At 42.6% G+C, this 15,527-nt stretch overlaps 9 protein-coding genes across 9 annotated transcripts; 3 read left to right on the plus strand and 6 right to left on the minus strand.

The window, feature by feature from the left end:
• Positions 1-1,222: 1,222 nt before the first annotated feature.
• On the minus strand, positions 1,223-2,428 carry EAE97_000370 (uncharacterized protein; the record flags this gene model as incomplete). Its single annotated transcript, XM_038870880.1, has 2 exons — positions 1,223-1,930; positions 2,000-2,428. 2 exons carry the CDS (start codon positions 2,426-2,428, stop codon positions 1,223-1,225), a joined length of 1,137 nt encoding a protein of 378 aa, XP_038738241.1.
• Positions 2,429-2,971: 543 nt separating this feature from the next.
• Positions 2,972-4,084, plus strand: EAE97_000371 (uncharacterized protein; the record flags this gene model as incomplete). Its single annotated transcript, XM_038870881.1, has 1 exon — positions 2,972-4,084. The coding sequence occupies one exon, from the start codon at positions 2,972-2,974 to the stop codon at positions 4,082-4,084; it is 1,113 nt and encodes a 370-aa protein (XP_038738242.1).
• Positions 4,085-4,277: 193 nt separating this feature from the next.
• On the minus strand, positions 4,278-5,102 carry EAE97_000372 (uncharacterized protein; the record flags this gene model as incomplete). Its single annotated transcript, XM_038870882.1, has 1 exon — positions 4,278-5,102. One exon carries the CDS (start codon positions 5,100-5,102, stop codon positions 4,278-4,280), a length of 825 nt encoding a protein of 274 aa, XP_038738243.1.
• A 1,379-nt stretch (positions 5,103-6,481) lies between these two features.
• On the minus strand, positions 6,482-7,462 carry EAE97_000373 (uncharacterized protein; the record flags this gene model as incomplete). Its single annotated transcript, XM_038870883.1, has 1 exon — positions 6,482-7,462. One exon carries the CDS (start codon positions 7,460-7,462, stop codon positions 6,482-6,484), a length of 981 nt encoding a protein of 326 aa, XP_038738244.1.
• A 1,059-nt stretch (positions 7,463-8,521) lies between these two features.
• Positions 8,522-9,977, minus strand: EAE97_000374 (uncharacterized protein; the record flags this gene model as incomplete). Its single annotated transcript, XM_038870884.1, has 4 exons — positions 8,522-9,320; positions 9,377-9,738; positions 9,802-9,914; positions 9,968-9,977. The coding sequence occupies 4 exons, from the start codon at positions 9,975-9,977 to the stop codon at positions 8,522-8,524; spliced, it is 1,284 nt and encodes a 427-aa protein (XP_038738245.1).
• Positions 9,978-10,676: 699 nt separating this feature from the next.
• Positions 10,677-11,625, minus strand: EAE97_000375 (uncharacterized protein; the record flags this gene model as incomplete). The annotated part of the gene is made up of 2 exons (XM_038870885.1): positions 10,677-11,408; positions 11,458-11,625. 2 exons carry the CDS (start codon positions 11,623-11,625, stop codon positions 10,677-10,679), a joined length of 900 nt encoding a protein of 299 aa, XP_038738246.1.
• Positions 11,626-12,399: 774 nt separating this feature from the next.
• On the plus strand, positions 12,400-12,882 carry EAE97_000376 (uncharacterized protein; the record flags this gene model as incomplete). The annotated part of the gene is made up of 1 exon (XM_038870886.1): positions 12,400-12,882. One exon carries the CDS (start codon positions 12,400-12,402, stop codon positions 12,880-12,882), a length of 483 nt encoding a protein of 160 aa, XP_038738247.1.
• Positions 12,883-14,224: 1,342 nt separating this feature from the next.
• On the minus strand, positions 14,225-14,671 carry EAE97_000377 (uncharacterized protein; the record flags this gene model as incomplete). The annotated part of the gene is made up of 1 exon (XM_038870887.1): positions 14,225-14,671. The coding sequence occupies one exon, from the start codon at positions 14,669-14,671 to the stop codon at positions 14,225-14,227; it is 447 nt and encodes a 148-aa protein (XP_038738248.1).
• Positions 14,672-15,086: 415 nt separating this feature from the next.
• EAE97_000378 (uncharacterized protein) lies at positions 15,087-15,518 on the plus strand (the record flags this gene model as incomplete). Its single annotated transcript, XM_038870888.1, has 1 exon — positions 15,087-15,518. The coding sequence occupies one exon, from the start codon at positions 15,087-15,089 to the stop codon at positions 15,516-15,518; it is 432 nt and encodes a 143-aa protein (XP_038738249.1).
• Positions 15,519-15,527: the final 9 nt, after the last annotated feature.

The raw sequence follows: 15,527 nt of genomic DNA on the forward strand, positions 1-15,527 counted from the left end.
GATCAAACCCCATCCGTCAAATCATTCTAAATGATTTGTTTAGACCTGTTTTGGGGGGAATTAGTTTAATTAGTTGCTATGGGCAACATGCAAAAGGAAGTCGCGTATTCATGTGGTGTGCTATATTTTGGTGTAATTTGATGTGATTGGGTGTAATTGGGTATATTTATGTGTGTTTATATGTATTCATGCGTATCTATGGTGTATTTATGGTATATGTACCTTACTTGGGTGGATATATTTATATGTTATTTATATTTATGTGCATTATGCATGCTTACCTTAGATGGGTGGGTAGATTGGTAAGGAAAGTAAATCATTAGCAGGTCCACGGGGAACTAGGTAGGTAGGTAGGTAGGTAGGTAGGTAGATAGATATAGGTGGACTATGAGTACAATCGCGACTATAAGTATGTATTACGACTATAAGTACAATTACGCCTATTACAATTACGACTATTACAATTACAAGTACAATTACGACTATAAGTACAATTACGCCTATTACAATTATGACTATTACAATTACAAGTACAATTACAACTATAAGTACAATTACGACTACAAATACATCTTCCACTACAACTACCTACCTACCTACCTACCTACCTACCTTAAACATCTGCTAATATACCAAGCTACCAAGGTAATAATTTCCAAGTTTACTACCGAGTACCAAATTACATCGATGATCAAAAGAAGTCGTGAAAAGTGTCATATTACATACAGTATTATTACTTGCCTCCCTCCCTCCCTCACTCCCTCCCTCCCTAGCTATTTCTTCTTCTTCTTCTTCTTCTTCTTCTTCTCCTACTTCTTCTTCTTCTCCTACTTCTCCTTCTTCCCACCCAATCATCATCCTTGCTTTTTATTACTGTCTATCATACCATCCCTAGCATTTATCTTACCTTACTCAATCAGTACCAAGAATTTGACAATCAATCAATTCAAGAGAAAAATGGTCAATAATTTCAATAAATCAATGGGTCCCTCGGAACTTTGTCGAAAGAAAACTCAATTTTCGATTTCGTTTGTTGGAAGGATTAATAAAACCTCTCACTGCTGGTGATGGTGCTTTCCTATCATCTAAACTCTATGATGATTAGGTGTATGCTTAAATACTTATATCTCATCTAAATGTCCCAAAACATCTTTTATAAATGCTTCCTTACCTAAACAAAATGAAACCTCTCCTCTAAGATACTTGGTTTGTCCACCGAATCCTACCAACTGAAGAGTCCCTTTTGCCGATCGAACCCACCTCTTAATTGACTTTCCGGCTTGATTAGTTTGCCTTGCAAAATGGTAAATTTCACAATCCCCTCACAATCTTCAGGTTTCACTCTTGCTAGCCACATACATTGAGCTGCACCCTTATCCTCATCTTCTCCAGGTACCACTTTCGATGGCATGATATCCCCATCCGCGTTGGCTCTTTCAACACCGTCCAACCCAAACGCGTCCGATCTCCGGTAGATCATGACGTTTGCACTGTATTTGTGTCCTCCAACGTGAGATATAAAGTATATACCAACTCCTCCTGATCTATCGTCATCTAAATCGCGGAATAGTCCCAGTGGTCTCAAATGCCTCTCAAATTCCTTCTTCAGTAATGGCGCACTTTGTCCACATCTTGCATCTCGAGTCTTCTGCGAACAGAGAAGGATAAGTGCTCGATGGGGTGATGGACGTGATGTGAGTTGTGCTGCGGATGGAAGAGGATCGGGGAGGGACTGGGGTATCGAAATGGGTCCAAGAGGTGTCATATTGGTAGGGGCTTTGTCAATGAACTCTGTAATCAGAGTTGGCACCGATTGTGGAGTAACGTTGTCAATTACGATGAATGCAGGTAATAGAAGTACCGTCGTAGGCTGCGAATAATCTGTCGAATGTGAAGGTGTGGGTATGTTGGACGCGGAGAGCATAAGCTTCTACGATGGATCATCAGCATGTTTCAAAGCTCAACGATATAGGGTTTTGGCAGGAGGAAGACGACCTACCCCATTACTTGGTTTAACAGAACCATGGTCGATTGCTTGCATTACACTTCCCTTCTCATCTGCGACATCTCTCACCCAATCTGATTTGCCTGTCGCAACTAGAATATGTGTACTCCACCCTTTGACATGACCATATAGCTCATCATCCTCATCTATCTTGAAGCCTTTTGGATACTTTACATGACACGATTCGCAGTCATGATCACAATCATCTCCATCCACCGCCGGGTCAACTTTAGGGAATATTTTCTCGATAGGAGTATTTTCTGATGGCGTTCCAGGAATTGGGGTGGATTGACCCGAAATCGTTTGCTTGGCAGAATTTAATAGGGATTTGAAAGTGGAAGCCATATTTTTGGTCTTCTTGCGCGGGGGATTAGTCGCAACTCTTGTGCCATCATGGCTGGTTTTATTTCCAATCCTCGACATTTTGGTGGGGTCCAATACTAACAATGCTGTACGATAATTGGTTGCAAGCTAATCATCATATTCCGGTGAATGTACGGAATAGTGCCCGAGCAACGTGGAATCTCTTATCAGATCCGCTTTGGCTTTTATCTGATGGATTATGGTATAATACGTGAAAGAACCTCCGAATAAGATCTATGGCCGTAGGAATTGTATTCGATCTGATATTCAATATTCGATATTAGGATTGCGGAAGATGGAAGGAAAAGACAAGAAAAGAAAAGCGTTCAATATATTTATTTCTCATTCTTACTGTCTGACATGATTACCTTACCACTTTGAAGCTTAGGAATATTAATTCACCGTCGGTGATTTTCTTATGTCCGCGAGCTTCGTATCAAGGATCTGTCTAACAAGCACTCTTCATACATCTAATCAGCAAGCGGCCATAACAATTCTTCAACGCCAACTTCTTCGGTCCCGAAAGTCCACCGATGGATGTAAATGAAATAAATCCGCAATATCCATTTCACATGATTGGCCACACCACCACCCAATCTAATCATGCCGCCCAAGATTATATTTCTCACGGGAGCACCTACATATCACTCACTTAGCTGGGACGAATCAAAACTTCACAGTGACTTCACCGATCCCTTCATTCAATTCCTCCATCTCCCTCATCCATACCCGAACTCCGCACCACGGAATAACAACACGAGTGTCTTGGAATTCTCCATCGCTCAGAACCCAGAATGGCGTGAACTTCCTCTTGAACGAAAACATCTCACCACGGGAGCATCTCAAGATCATGCTTTCCAACCGTTGTATGGTGGTCATGCCTCAGATTTCTTCTCAGCTACAACTTTTCTCTCTCAATCCCAGGGATATTCACAATCACTGTCTAATTTGAATTCATACATTTCTCTTAATGATGAAAATGATGATCATCAAGAGGTAGATGGGGTACTCTCTCAATTCTACGAACATTCCTATGCTATCCACGATATCCCCTCGTCTCAAATAACATCCTCGGAGTTTGATTCTACATCATATTCTACATCTGGATATGATTCTCAATCTATATTCCCACAATCTGGGGAAAATCCACAAGTGCCGGTGGCAGGTTACTTGACAAATCTAAAAGATATGCCACATGCACAACATTTAACTTCAATAGTCCCCCAAACTATGACAGTCAATCTGATTGTGGGTATTATTTCAATTTCAGAACCGAGAGCAATATCTACGAGACAAGGAGGAAATGTATCGCTTTTTGAAATATTAGTTGGTGATGAAACGAAAAGTGGGTTTTCGATCAATTTCTGGTTATCAGGAAAGGGCAAAGAAGAAGTCAAAGAAGTATTAGAAAATCTGAGGGTTCAGGATATCGTGTTGATGAAAAATGTAGCGTTGGGAAGCTTTAGAAACAAAGTTCATGGACAGAGTTTGAGGAAGGATATGACGAAGGCTTGGTTAATGTATAGGGAGAAAATTGATAGGAGTGATGTGGGAGGATGTTATGGGAAGAGAGATTTGGAGAGGAAGGAGATAGATGTACAGATGGCGAAGGTTAAGCGGGTGAGAGATTGGGTGGTAGGTTTTGTGGGGGTTGCGACGACGAATAGACGAGGTGTAAAGAGAATTAGGGAAGAATTACCGCCGGATACTCAATGATTAGATGGTATAGTATGTCACGATTTTGGTCTTCTGACTCGGAAGTATGTACTTAGGGTGCTATCTCCTTCTCAAACCCTCACCCTATCCAGCATTTTCCCAACCCGATATCCGAATCCCTATCATCTCCAAATTTATCCAATCAGCTCTTCTCAATCCCAAGCACACATCCCATCCACCCCCTCATGAAATATCACGCCCTCGGCCCCTCCCCCTCAAAATTCCACCCCAAAAACTCTCCCACCCTATGTCCCACCTCCCCATTATTCCCAATCACTCTAATCTCCACAAAACAAACCGGACATTTCGCCGGCGGGTTCATCAAATTCGCATGCGGAATCCACTCCTCCAAGCACCCCGGACAAAACCGATGCTCACACGGTCTCACAATCGATACCCGCGCCGGCAACTCCTGCATACAAATAGGACAAATCGGCACCCCATTCGCATCGCGCTGTCCCAGCGGGGACTCATCGGGAAAGAGCCCGAGAATCCATGATGGTGTATTTGGAGCGTTGGTCCGGGTAATGACTCTCGATCGCTGGAGCATCGCACGCCAGATTACTGCTTGTATTTCTCGTACTGCGGAAAGTTCCAGATCCGGGAAGAAACGAGGGAGGAGATCCGGTGGGAGCTCGTCGTGCATGGGCCAGGGAACTTCAACACCGTTGAGGAGAGATACGATGCGATTCCGGAAGTGTAATGCGGGAACGGGTAGATGCGGTGCCTGATCGTAGTGCATGAGGAGATTGAAGGTGTGTGGGAAAATACGGAGATTTTGGCTGGCGATGGGTCCGATGAAGAGGGGGGTGGGGGGGAGATTGGCTGGTGGAGGTGCGATGTTGGGGGGGTTCTCGTTATCTTCTTCTTCTTCTCCGAGGGGGTATGATATATTTGGGAAGGGGAGAGCATCTCCTCGTGCGGCTGCTAGACGATTCTCGCGGCGTTGACGGATGATATGGTTCCCGGGAGGGGTGTTCGGTGGAGTGCTATTGTTTTGTTCTTGTTGGTTATCCATTTTGAGTTGATAGTTCTCTTTTGTGAAGATCAATAGTCTTGATGTTGATTTCTGAAATCGTTTGAATATTCGACGTTGCAGGAACGATACCTAAATACAAACCCTTGGATTGCCTTATCTCGGATCTGTCTATGAAATACGTACAAATAAGACCCAGCAGTATAAAAACTCGATCTTCACCCACGTAATTTCTTTTTACTTTGTATTGGGCTTAAAGATATAGAGATCACGGTAATAATAAAGATTCTTGAATATCAATGAATGCATGATTCACCACTCAGCCAGTGTTCTTTCTGCAAAGATTCACTCAATCAGAACTATTCCGTCACCATATCGATCATATGATCATAGAGGCCACTGCCACTGTATTAGCAAGCGAGGTGCTAGCACTTCCATGGTTCTTATAAATCGTACTACCTACCTAGCTTCCCATACTTTTGGGTATTAGACAGTCAATATTGATCAAGAATGTTTATAATCATGATACCTAGGTAGGTGGACTAAAGTACTTTATGTTCATCAATTAAGTTGATATTAATATATTTTATTGTTTCATAGTGTCTGATTCATTGTACCCCTCTCTCTTTTGTGAATTTTTCAATTTCTCAGCGAGGGAGGGATTGCGAGATTTGCATCGTTATTCAATACAGTGGTATGTACCCCGGTATATATATATATATATAAATCAATCTTACAGTCGTCTATAGACAAATCCATGCTCGAAAGCGCAATGTGTTTGGAGTATCTATTTATCTATCTATCTATCCAATGGGTATCTACACGGCTAGATAAATATGATCGAAAAGCTAAAACTAGAGGTTGGAGTGTATACCTACTTGACTGATAATTCGTGATCGCCTATTTATGAGTTACCCATGAAGAATTTGGTTAGCAGTTAGCTACCTCTGATAACCGCTATAGGGATATTCAATCCAAAGTTGGAATACTTTCAAGTGTCACTAATTACTTTGGAATAGAATGAAACATTATAGGATAAACATTTTCATCTCATCTCGTGGATAACCATACCTAGTATACGAATCCCAAAAGCTGTTCGCTAAATTTCACAATGTCCAAAACGATGACGCATCATGTCACTATCTACTCACAGTTATATAATTCTAAACTGTGTATAACGAATCTTACACACCGGAATTAAGTATCTCGATGATTTGCTGTGAGAAGGAATGATTATCAACTCTATAGGTATGTAGAATCTGGAATAATATGGAATAATAAGTACCATACGTGTGATAGTTGTAGAAGTGCGAATTGTATTATTCAATTTAGTTACTTGTGGATGTATATGCATTGTAATACAACGTGATACACAGGTCTTGAGTGTACCACCAATCTTTCCCGTGACTCGACCCCCCATCCTATCTCTCACTCCCCCTCAAACCCCCCTCAACCGACCCTCTTCTCTTCAAAGCCCGATCAACCCTATCCATCAACCCACCCCCTCTCACCACCCTCTTAATCTGCACTCCACAAACCGGACATCTAATTTTCTGTCCCTCTCCCTTCCCCTTCCCCTTTCCCTTTCCCCTCTCCATCCCCCTCAAATGCACCATCCAATCCTCTAAACACGTCGTGCAAAATCGATGTTTACACGGTTTCGCAATCGCGGCTCTCGTAGGGAGTTCATCCATACAAATCGGACATGTGGATTTTTCCTCTTCTTTCTTTTTGGATGTAGATGCGTCTACATCTGCATTTCCATTTCCATATCCATATCCACGTTCGAAAAGCGCTAACATCCACCCCGGAGTATCACCTCCATCACGAGGAAACGCTCCATTCGCATTCCCATCTTGCGCCGCACCTCTCCCTCGTCTCTGCAATCCCAACTCTCGATCAATCTCCGCCATTGTCGTATATCCAAACCCCTTCTGCATAATTTCCGGCCAGGGCACCATCGCACCCGCGAATATCGCATCCATGTTCTCTCGAACTTGTCTTCTTAGATGCTGTAGATCTGGGATTCCTTGGAAACGGCGATTGAAGTAATTGATTACTTCTTGTTGAGTTGCTTGAGGGGGCTCAAGATATTCATGGGGAGCGAGAGGGTTTGGGTTTATGAGCTTGTTGGGGCTGGAGTCTTGGGTGTTGGGGTGAGTGGTTTTTGGTTGGAAGGGCTGGGGGTTAAGGAGATAGTTTTGTAGTTGATAGAGGAATGTGGTGATTATGATGAGGCAGAAGATAGATATAGCAATCAAAGATGCAAGTGGATTTCTCTCGATCTTTCTGTTTCGATATTCCATTTTGGGTTGACTGTTTTTCGGTGTCTCGAAGATGCATTTTAGATAGCCAATACCAATACCGGTGGTTGATGTTATTTTGTACATGTCATTTTCCATGACTGGCGTTAGCGGGATAGCGAGCTTTCCTGTATTTTGAATTTTCCGGTGTTCTCTGGTGAGTACTTTGAAAATTAACTCGGATGACGATTGTTGAGATGTATATGCAGATGAGAATCTACATGGAATTAGATGTTAAATAGATGGAGCGAACTTCAACAGAGAACTCCTTATATCAAATCAATATACCACAGACGCAGATCAAAAACCGTAGACTTGCCTCAAAAATATCGTTCCATAGTAACCGTACACGAGGTTTGCGTGTGAATAAGTGTTGGCTTCTTATTCACTGTATCTCGCTAACCCAGAAGATCAGTTGCAATGAGATATTGCAAGTCGACAAGAGTACATCGATTTGAAGTGTAACAAATGAGTTCAGATACATTATGAATGAAGTGCTTTGAATCTGCTTCCTGAGAACAGGGCTTGAAGTTATAGAGACTACACGTGAACTGAAATTTTTGGCTGTCGAAATACGTAGACATGGAAGTTTTTCACTAGCTGAACCAATTTGAACCTCTGACTCCCTATAAAAGATGAAAGACTCCAGTGCCTGATGCACGCTCACACCAGAATGACGCAGCGGCCAAAAACAGTAAGCCCAAATATTCGCTTGATACAACCCAATGACAGAAATCTATTACGACGTTAAGCGATCTATCTATCAAATCTAGATCTCTTCTCTCAACCCAGCTAAGAATCTTTACCTACTTTTGCGGATACGAGTGAGCCATTCCAGCTCGAAAGATCAAGCAAAATGTCAGACAGTAGCAAATAGGCAAGGATTTCCTGAGATCGATAGTGATAGCCAACTGAGCGTTTTCTCAAATGGCTCAATGTCAAAGATTGTGGGATATTTAGCAAAACAAGTCTCTAGACTGATTGCCGATAAGTGGTTTCTACCCAGTCTGGATTGAATTTCAATTTTGTATAAATTTCATTCTATGCATTCAATTTCCAATGCCACACTGCTATATTCGTACAACCATGCGCCGTAATCTTTCCGCGAGACTGTTACTTGCCCTGAATCCCAATATCTTAAATATACCGCTCAAATCTTTACTCGGCGACCCAAACAGCAGCCATACCCATACCAGTACCCACACACATGCTAGTTACGCCAACTTTTTGATTCGTCCTTCTCAACTCATATAATAATGTGCTGACCTGTCTAGCTCCGGTACATCCGAGAGGATGTCCAAAAGCAATCGCACCACCCTTTGGATTGATCTTCTTCTGGTCAAGCCCTAACTCATTTGCGCACCAAAGACATTGACTTGCGAATGCCTCATTGATCTCGAAAATATCTACATCATCCTTGTTGATGCCGGTCTTCTCGAAGACTTTTGGAATGGCGGCCCAAGGACCAATACCCATAAGTAATGGAGCCACACCTGCAATAGATGCGGCAACGTATTTACCAAGGATAGTTTGACCGAGTTTCTCGGCTGTGGAACGCTTCATCAAAAGAACTGCGGCAGCTCCATCTGAAATTTGAGAAGCATTCCCAGCGTGAATACTACCGTCCTTTGCAAAAGCAGGCTTAATTTTACCTAAGCTCTCAGCGGTGATACCTGTTCGAACACCATCATCCTTGGCAACAGTGATGTTCTTTGTCTCGCCAGTTTTTGGGTCTTCCCATTTGACAGTCAAAGGAGCGATTTCCTCATCAAAGAGACCCTCTTGCTGAGCCTTGAGTGCCTTTTGGTATGATGAAGCCGCAAATGCGTCTTGCAGGGAACGTGGAATTCCCTTGTCTTTGGCCATGTTCTCGGAAAGAACGCCCATGGGCACTTTGCAGTTCGCAGATTCTGGGTGGGACTCGAGGAGTTCAGAGAATTCTGTTACTGCACCAGGTCTGCAAATTTAACGTTAGCTTTTTGCTATGCAGAGAAATAGAGAAGAGACCCTTACCCATATTGCAAACTCATGCTCTCGACACCTGCACCAACACCGATATCAATCATGCCGGACTTGATGGCATTTGCGATATCCACGCATGCTTGTAAACCAGATGAACATTGTCTATTCAGACTCTTGACTGCTGCAGATACAGGAAATCCTGCAGCCAAAGCGGCGGCTCGGAATTCAGTAGCTCCACCTCCAGGAGGAAGCACCGACCCAACAGCGATGTCTTCAACTAGCCCTGGGTCGATTTTTGAACGCTCAATGAGAGATTTAAATGCGCCGACAAGTAAATCTGCAGCTGCTGTATCTTTGAAGCCTCCTTTGCCACCCTTTGTAAATGCGGTTCGCAGACAAGCTGTTACGACGATCTAGAATCGAGAATGTTAGCACTTGGCCGAGAGGTATCATTTGGAATGAATAGTTATTCTTACATCATCTGGATGCTTTTCCAAGAGCTTCGCGCGGCCACTATCACCCTCTGTGGGTGCAATAGTGCTTTGTGATCCAGCCAAATGGCCGGAAACTTGCCCAAGACGTTTTTGTGCTATGTACACTGTGAGCTTTGTTTGCAGTCCTTTACTTGCGATAGCCACTCACCAGCTGACATTTTGGCAATGTATCAATGTATTGGGTGATCAAAATTGCGTTATGTGCAATGGGAGATGTTGGAATAAAAAAAGATGTTATATGGGAAGGAGGAAAGAAGAATGCACGTCGGGAGTTGGAGATCGATGGATAGTGATATTGAGGATGCCTCGGTAGGAATTCAACCAATCATGGACGTTAACGGCGATTTCGCACTCACATGCTTTCGCAAGGTTGGTCTCGGAACTCTCAGAGCTCTCAGCCGAAAGCAGAACTTAAGATTTTCTGACATACATTGTAAGGTTAACTGAAGGTCACGCACGGATTAGTGAAAAGGTAAGCAAGAGGCAAGCAATCTTTCACATGCGCTGGATGGGAAGAAGCTCTACTGGAACGGCAATTGCTGTTGTTTCACTTGCCATATGCATGTTCTATGATGTTGCTCTCTCGACAAAGCATTGATGTGTTTTGACATGTGAAGTTCAAGGTTTCTTTGATCATACATGTGGTGTGAATTTAGTGATTTTCCGACTCAAGCGAGATTTAAATGGCGTGTATTTAAAATATTCATTAAAACCACCTTTCCGGAAAACACAAATTTCATTCTTCTCCTTGGACCTTCATCTCAACCTCTCTCGCCTCTTTCACTACCTTCCTACGCGTGCTTATTCTCATCACACCACTCAAAATTACCAGTGCAATAATACAAAGCCCAGATCAATCATAGCACACACTCTTCAGTAATAGTCCACTTATTCATGTGGCAAACCCCTTTGTCGTAAAGGTATTTGATTTGCTTCTCAAGCGATTTCGAGATTCCGGAAAACTTCCATTCGGTGGATTTGAAGTCGCAGAAGCAAGCCGCACGACTGAAACAACGATACGTAGATTGGAGGTTCTTGACACATATCTTGACACTACCAACACCATAACATTCGTCGATTATCTTAATCGCGTTCCTAGCAAGCCGTTTAAAATCCGTGTACCCACTATCTCTCAATGCTCGCTCCCCAGATTTTGGTAGAATGTGTATGATGATATGCTTTGCATATTTCACATACTGTGGGAGCAATCTGATGAATCTTCTCTCTCTTTCGATGATGCCAGGACTCGGATGACTGTTGAGCAATATAGCCAAATTTTTGTTCTCGTCAAAGTCCAACCAGTCATGTAAAATGATATTATTGCCATTTTGCTTCACCTGTATAGATTGACCATTGGTAATCACTCCCGAGATGTAATGTAGCGTCCATTCCGAGAATTCTAGGTCAACGAGTGGAACCGCAGCATGAAGTTGACGATGATTATACCAAGGCAAGTGCAACTCAACGTCTAGCTCTTCAATATTGAATTTATCGAAGATACCTCTCATCTTCGTCAAAAGCTGGGTTGCGTGGTCAGTGTCCTCTCCATAGTCTATTTTTGTTTGGGCGATTTGTACGCCCATGGACTCCTGGGTAATAAGCAATCCGGCAAACTATTTTGATCTGTATTTTTCTCACGCACCCCGAGACTACTGGGAGGTGCTCAAGCAGAGAACTGGAACCAGTTCTTTCACTTTGCTCTCTAGCTGGTCTTTTGTAGTCGATGGTTATGACGAGGGCGTCTCCGTCCGAAACTGACAAATCCTCATGCACCGGGGTTTGAGGAGTGCCTCTCTGTTGTGACATTGTGGTGTTTTTCCAATTGCGGGGGCTCTTTCACTTGCAACTTTCCCAAATCAAAAATACCTCAAGTTTGTCGATGATTTTGGTACAGAATATCGGAGCAGCACAAATGGTGATGTTGAAAAGAAGACGGTGTTTCGGAATTTCTTAAAACACCAAGTAATAAATTATCTCACAAAGAATTATAGCAAAAACAAATGTGTCAGGTAGATCGAGAGTACTACCGCCCAATAGATTGTTCTAGTCCAACCAACTGAGTTTTCCAGTACCGAATTCCCCGTTCAAGATTGCGAGAAATTTCTACACAGCTCCACCTATCACTTCTAGCTTGAATTTGAATAAGTTGTAGTCCCTTGCTTGAAATTGTTTCCATATAGGTAGTGATGGATCGAAATTGAATACAGTCACACAATCACTATTATAGAATCAGACCCCAGATCTTTCAACACAGTGTATGCAGATAGGTAGTTGAGCAGAGCCCAAGAAATAGTTCTCTTGGGTGATCTTCCAAACTCTTTAATCACCCGAGTATATTTATAAGATTCCCGCAATGGCCTGTTGCTGTACAAAGACTCTCAGGAAATGTTTCAAAATATTTAACATCTGAAACTTCATTCTTCCTGGATAGCACTCTAGTAGTCCTGATGTTTCCATTGATTCAACAAACAATGATATATATAGCACTGTAAAAGCTCCCTTTGAACTCTTACAGCAATAAACTTCATCCTCGAACTAAAACCGTACCTTTGCAACAAAAACCAAAGAGACTAGAACACAATGCATCGTCCGGAACTTCAGTACGATGACAATGGTAAGCTCACAATCAAATTCGACTATAGAAATTCCACAGCTGTGAGTGACCTTTCAAAATATGCCTCGAGCGTCCGAACCATACACTTCAAAATCACATTCCCACCCCCCAACCCCAACGACTCTGATCTTTCGAGAGTAACAGGAGAAATCGAGGATATCGTCACCGTCATCAACAACGAATTCACAAACGTGTCCCAATTCGAAGCAACATTCTTCCTCCATAGAATCGATGTAAATCAGCTCTCAAGTGCTCGTGCCTTTCAAAGACTTCGTCTCAGAGGATGCGAGCTGACTTACTTTGTTGAGGGTGAGTGGTCAGATACAGTTGATATGGATTCGGGCTGGCTTGAAGAGCTTGAATGTATACATGGGAGGGCAAATTATAGTAACTATTATCCCGAAGATAGCGATGAGGGTGTAATATGGATGGCATCGGATTCGGAATAGGTGTTAGAAGGTGGGATCAATAATGTGTTGGTGACTTGGTTGTTGACCTCATTTTTGGTATATAGCTAGTAGTCACAGGAGAGTATGATGGGGTACTTGAATACAAATATTCCTTATAAATCATTGTAGTTTCTCGTATAAGGTAAAAACTTTACAGTAGCTACCAGAATTTCCCTTGTCAAGATGGGATCTCAAGGTCTGAGTATAGCTCGTGCTATTTCACGAGTTCCAGCCGGATACTTTTATTTTTCTTCAAATTTCGCACGACTATTCTAAAATCATTTGTAGATGCAGTTGAATCTCGGTATATTACTTCATATGAATCTTTCAAATCATTCAAATCAATCAATGGACTAAATCATAAACAACCCAATAGAGTTTTTTGGATTGGAGATCTGGATTGAGTCTTAAAACAAGAAGCGCGAAATCTATCTAAAGCACTGCACCACAGATTCGCTCAATAACATGAAGAGTGATTTGCAGCAAGATAACGGTTTCAGCTCATCAAGTCTTGAGTTGAATATCCGATACGCAATACTCGGTGCAAGGACACATTCTTGCAGATTTTTGAAACAGAGAAATCATTACAATCGCAACAAATGGTTGATATCATTAGATTGAAGGGATCTAATTCATATTTGCATTCGGAACTAGATATGCTAACTAAGATCCTACGCCTAATGAACGAATGGAAGCAGATATGAGCGATTAGCGATTTTTCCCCGGCGGGAAACTGCAATAATACCATTAGGATTCACCTGCATAATAAAAGGAAGGGTATCTCAAAGATTTGTGAGCCGGTCAAGCTCTGATGAAGTACCGGAATTTGAGTGTGTACAAAGTTACCGAATTCTGCGCGCAACGAGCGCGGGTAGTGATATCCCTCTTCGATTTTCCCTATCAGGAACGATAAAAAGTCCTCAAGCCGACTTTAAATCATGGAAACAACTTGCAAATTTTGAGAAATTGGGTTTACGTTCCCGAAAGACAACCTTGCCTTCTTGACTTTCCGATTTCCATTGAAAATTAGAACCATTTTCTCAATCATCATTTTGCGGTTCTGGAACATGCGTACCAACAAGTGTTTGCGCTCCAATGGTGTAACTTCAATACGGATTGTGGCTGCTTTGCTCAAGAAGAGAGGTAGAATTTTCAAGAATGATTCATGCAATTCCTCGCGCTCATCCACATACTTGATTTCCTTGCGCAGTCTGTGCTTCTTGGTGTGGTCGATTTTGATGACTAAAAGGCTACCGTGCCGCAAATTTAACCATGGATGGGTGGTAATCTTTCTTTCCAGTTCAGAATCGCGCTTCACTTTGATGATCTTTGCTCCCATTCTTCAATCGCAGTAGAGAGTCCATTCCTTGAAACTCAGAGTGTAAAGAAGAATGACAGCCTGAAGCTGGGGAATGCATGGGTCGAAGTCTTCCTCTCTCTTCATGTAAAAGGTTACCTCTACGCTGTCGATATCGGCGTATTCATTCAACAAGTTCCTTATGTTGGTCAATAGTTCGGTCTTCCGAACGGTATCTTCGTGCGCTCGTCTGTCTTCCGGGTCTCGGCATAACATCTCGATGCGGACTCTCCTGGCATGTTGTAGATATTCAGGGAGTCGTGCTAAGAGGGCCTTGTTACTTCTGCGTTGAGTCTGCACTTGCCAATCGTTGTTGATGGTTATGAGAAGGAAAAATTCATCTACAATTTTCAAGCCCTTATGTGGTTTGATGTGCGCAGTAACTCGCCTCAAGCGATCGGCTTGATTGAGTTTGTTCTTGCGTTTTCGCATCGTGATGCGGAAGAAACTCACTTCGCTATTCTATGAAGATTTTCTTAATTGATAAGAATTTGCGGAAAACAGTAGTAAACTTGCGAGAAGCATCAATTTGATTCACGCTGAATGCGTGCTCTTTGTTGAGGTCTAAGACATTCTGACAACAAGTCTTTTCTCGGGCAGGGCGTTCTCGAAAGATTTCTACAAATTCGACTTGTAGTCTACCCCCGTCTCGAATCAATAATGAATTCAGCTTCAAATTCAAGAGCATTCTCTGGTGGTTCATTTTGGCGTTTTCTTCTGATATCCCGATCTGCAAACCTTGCTACATTGGCAAGTACTTAATACTGACACTTTCCCCGAGGGTGCTGACATAGTATCACCATCACACAGAAACGACTTCCATCATCTATCAAGAGTCCAGCCAAACATGACTGACATACGCGACATCCCACGTCACCGCGAGCTCAGCTACAATCGCAATAACAGATCTTTAACAATCAACTACGACTTCAATCTAGGCCACATAGAAAATGAGGGAGAGACCTTGGAGTATACATTAACTCAATATGCCACCTTCACCGAAAAAGTCATCGTCAAAATCCAATTCCCCGAACCACAAAATAGATTTCGCTGCAATGTGCAAACTTTTGGAATCACATATACCGTTGATTACGGACCCCTTAATCAGACTGAGAATTTGCGCCGTATTGCAGATGCTGTTCGAGTCCTTAGAGGGTTTCGTCAGTTGAGAACTCTAGAAATTAGTTTGAGCCTCGACACCGAAGACTTCAGCCGGATCGCTTGTGTCGCTCCGTTTTCTGACTTGCGTAGCCGTTGCCAGCAGTGGAGCATGAGATAAAAACGTGGT

The sequence above is a fragment of the Botrytis byssoidea genome, assembly GCF_014898295.1.
Source record: "Botrytis byssoidea strain MUCL 94 chromosome Unknown BBYS_001, whole genome shotgun sequence".
In the NCBI taxonomy this organism is placed as follows: domain Eukaryota; kingdom Fungi; phylum Ascomycota; class Leotiomycetes; order Helotiales; family Sclerotiniaceae; genus Botrytis; species Botrytis byssoidea.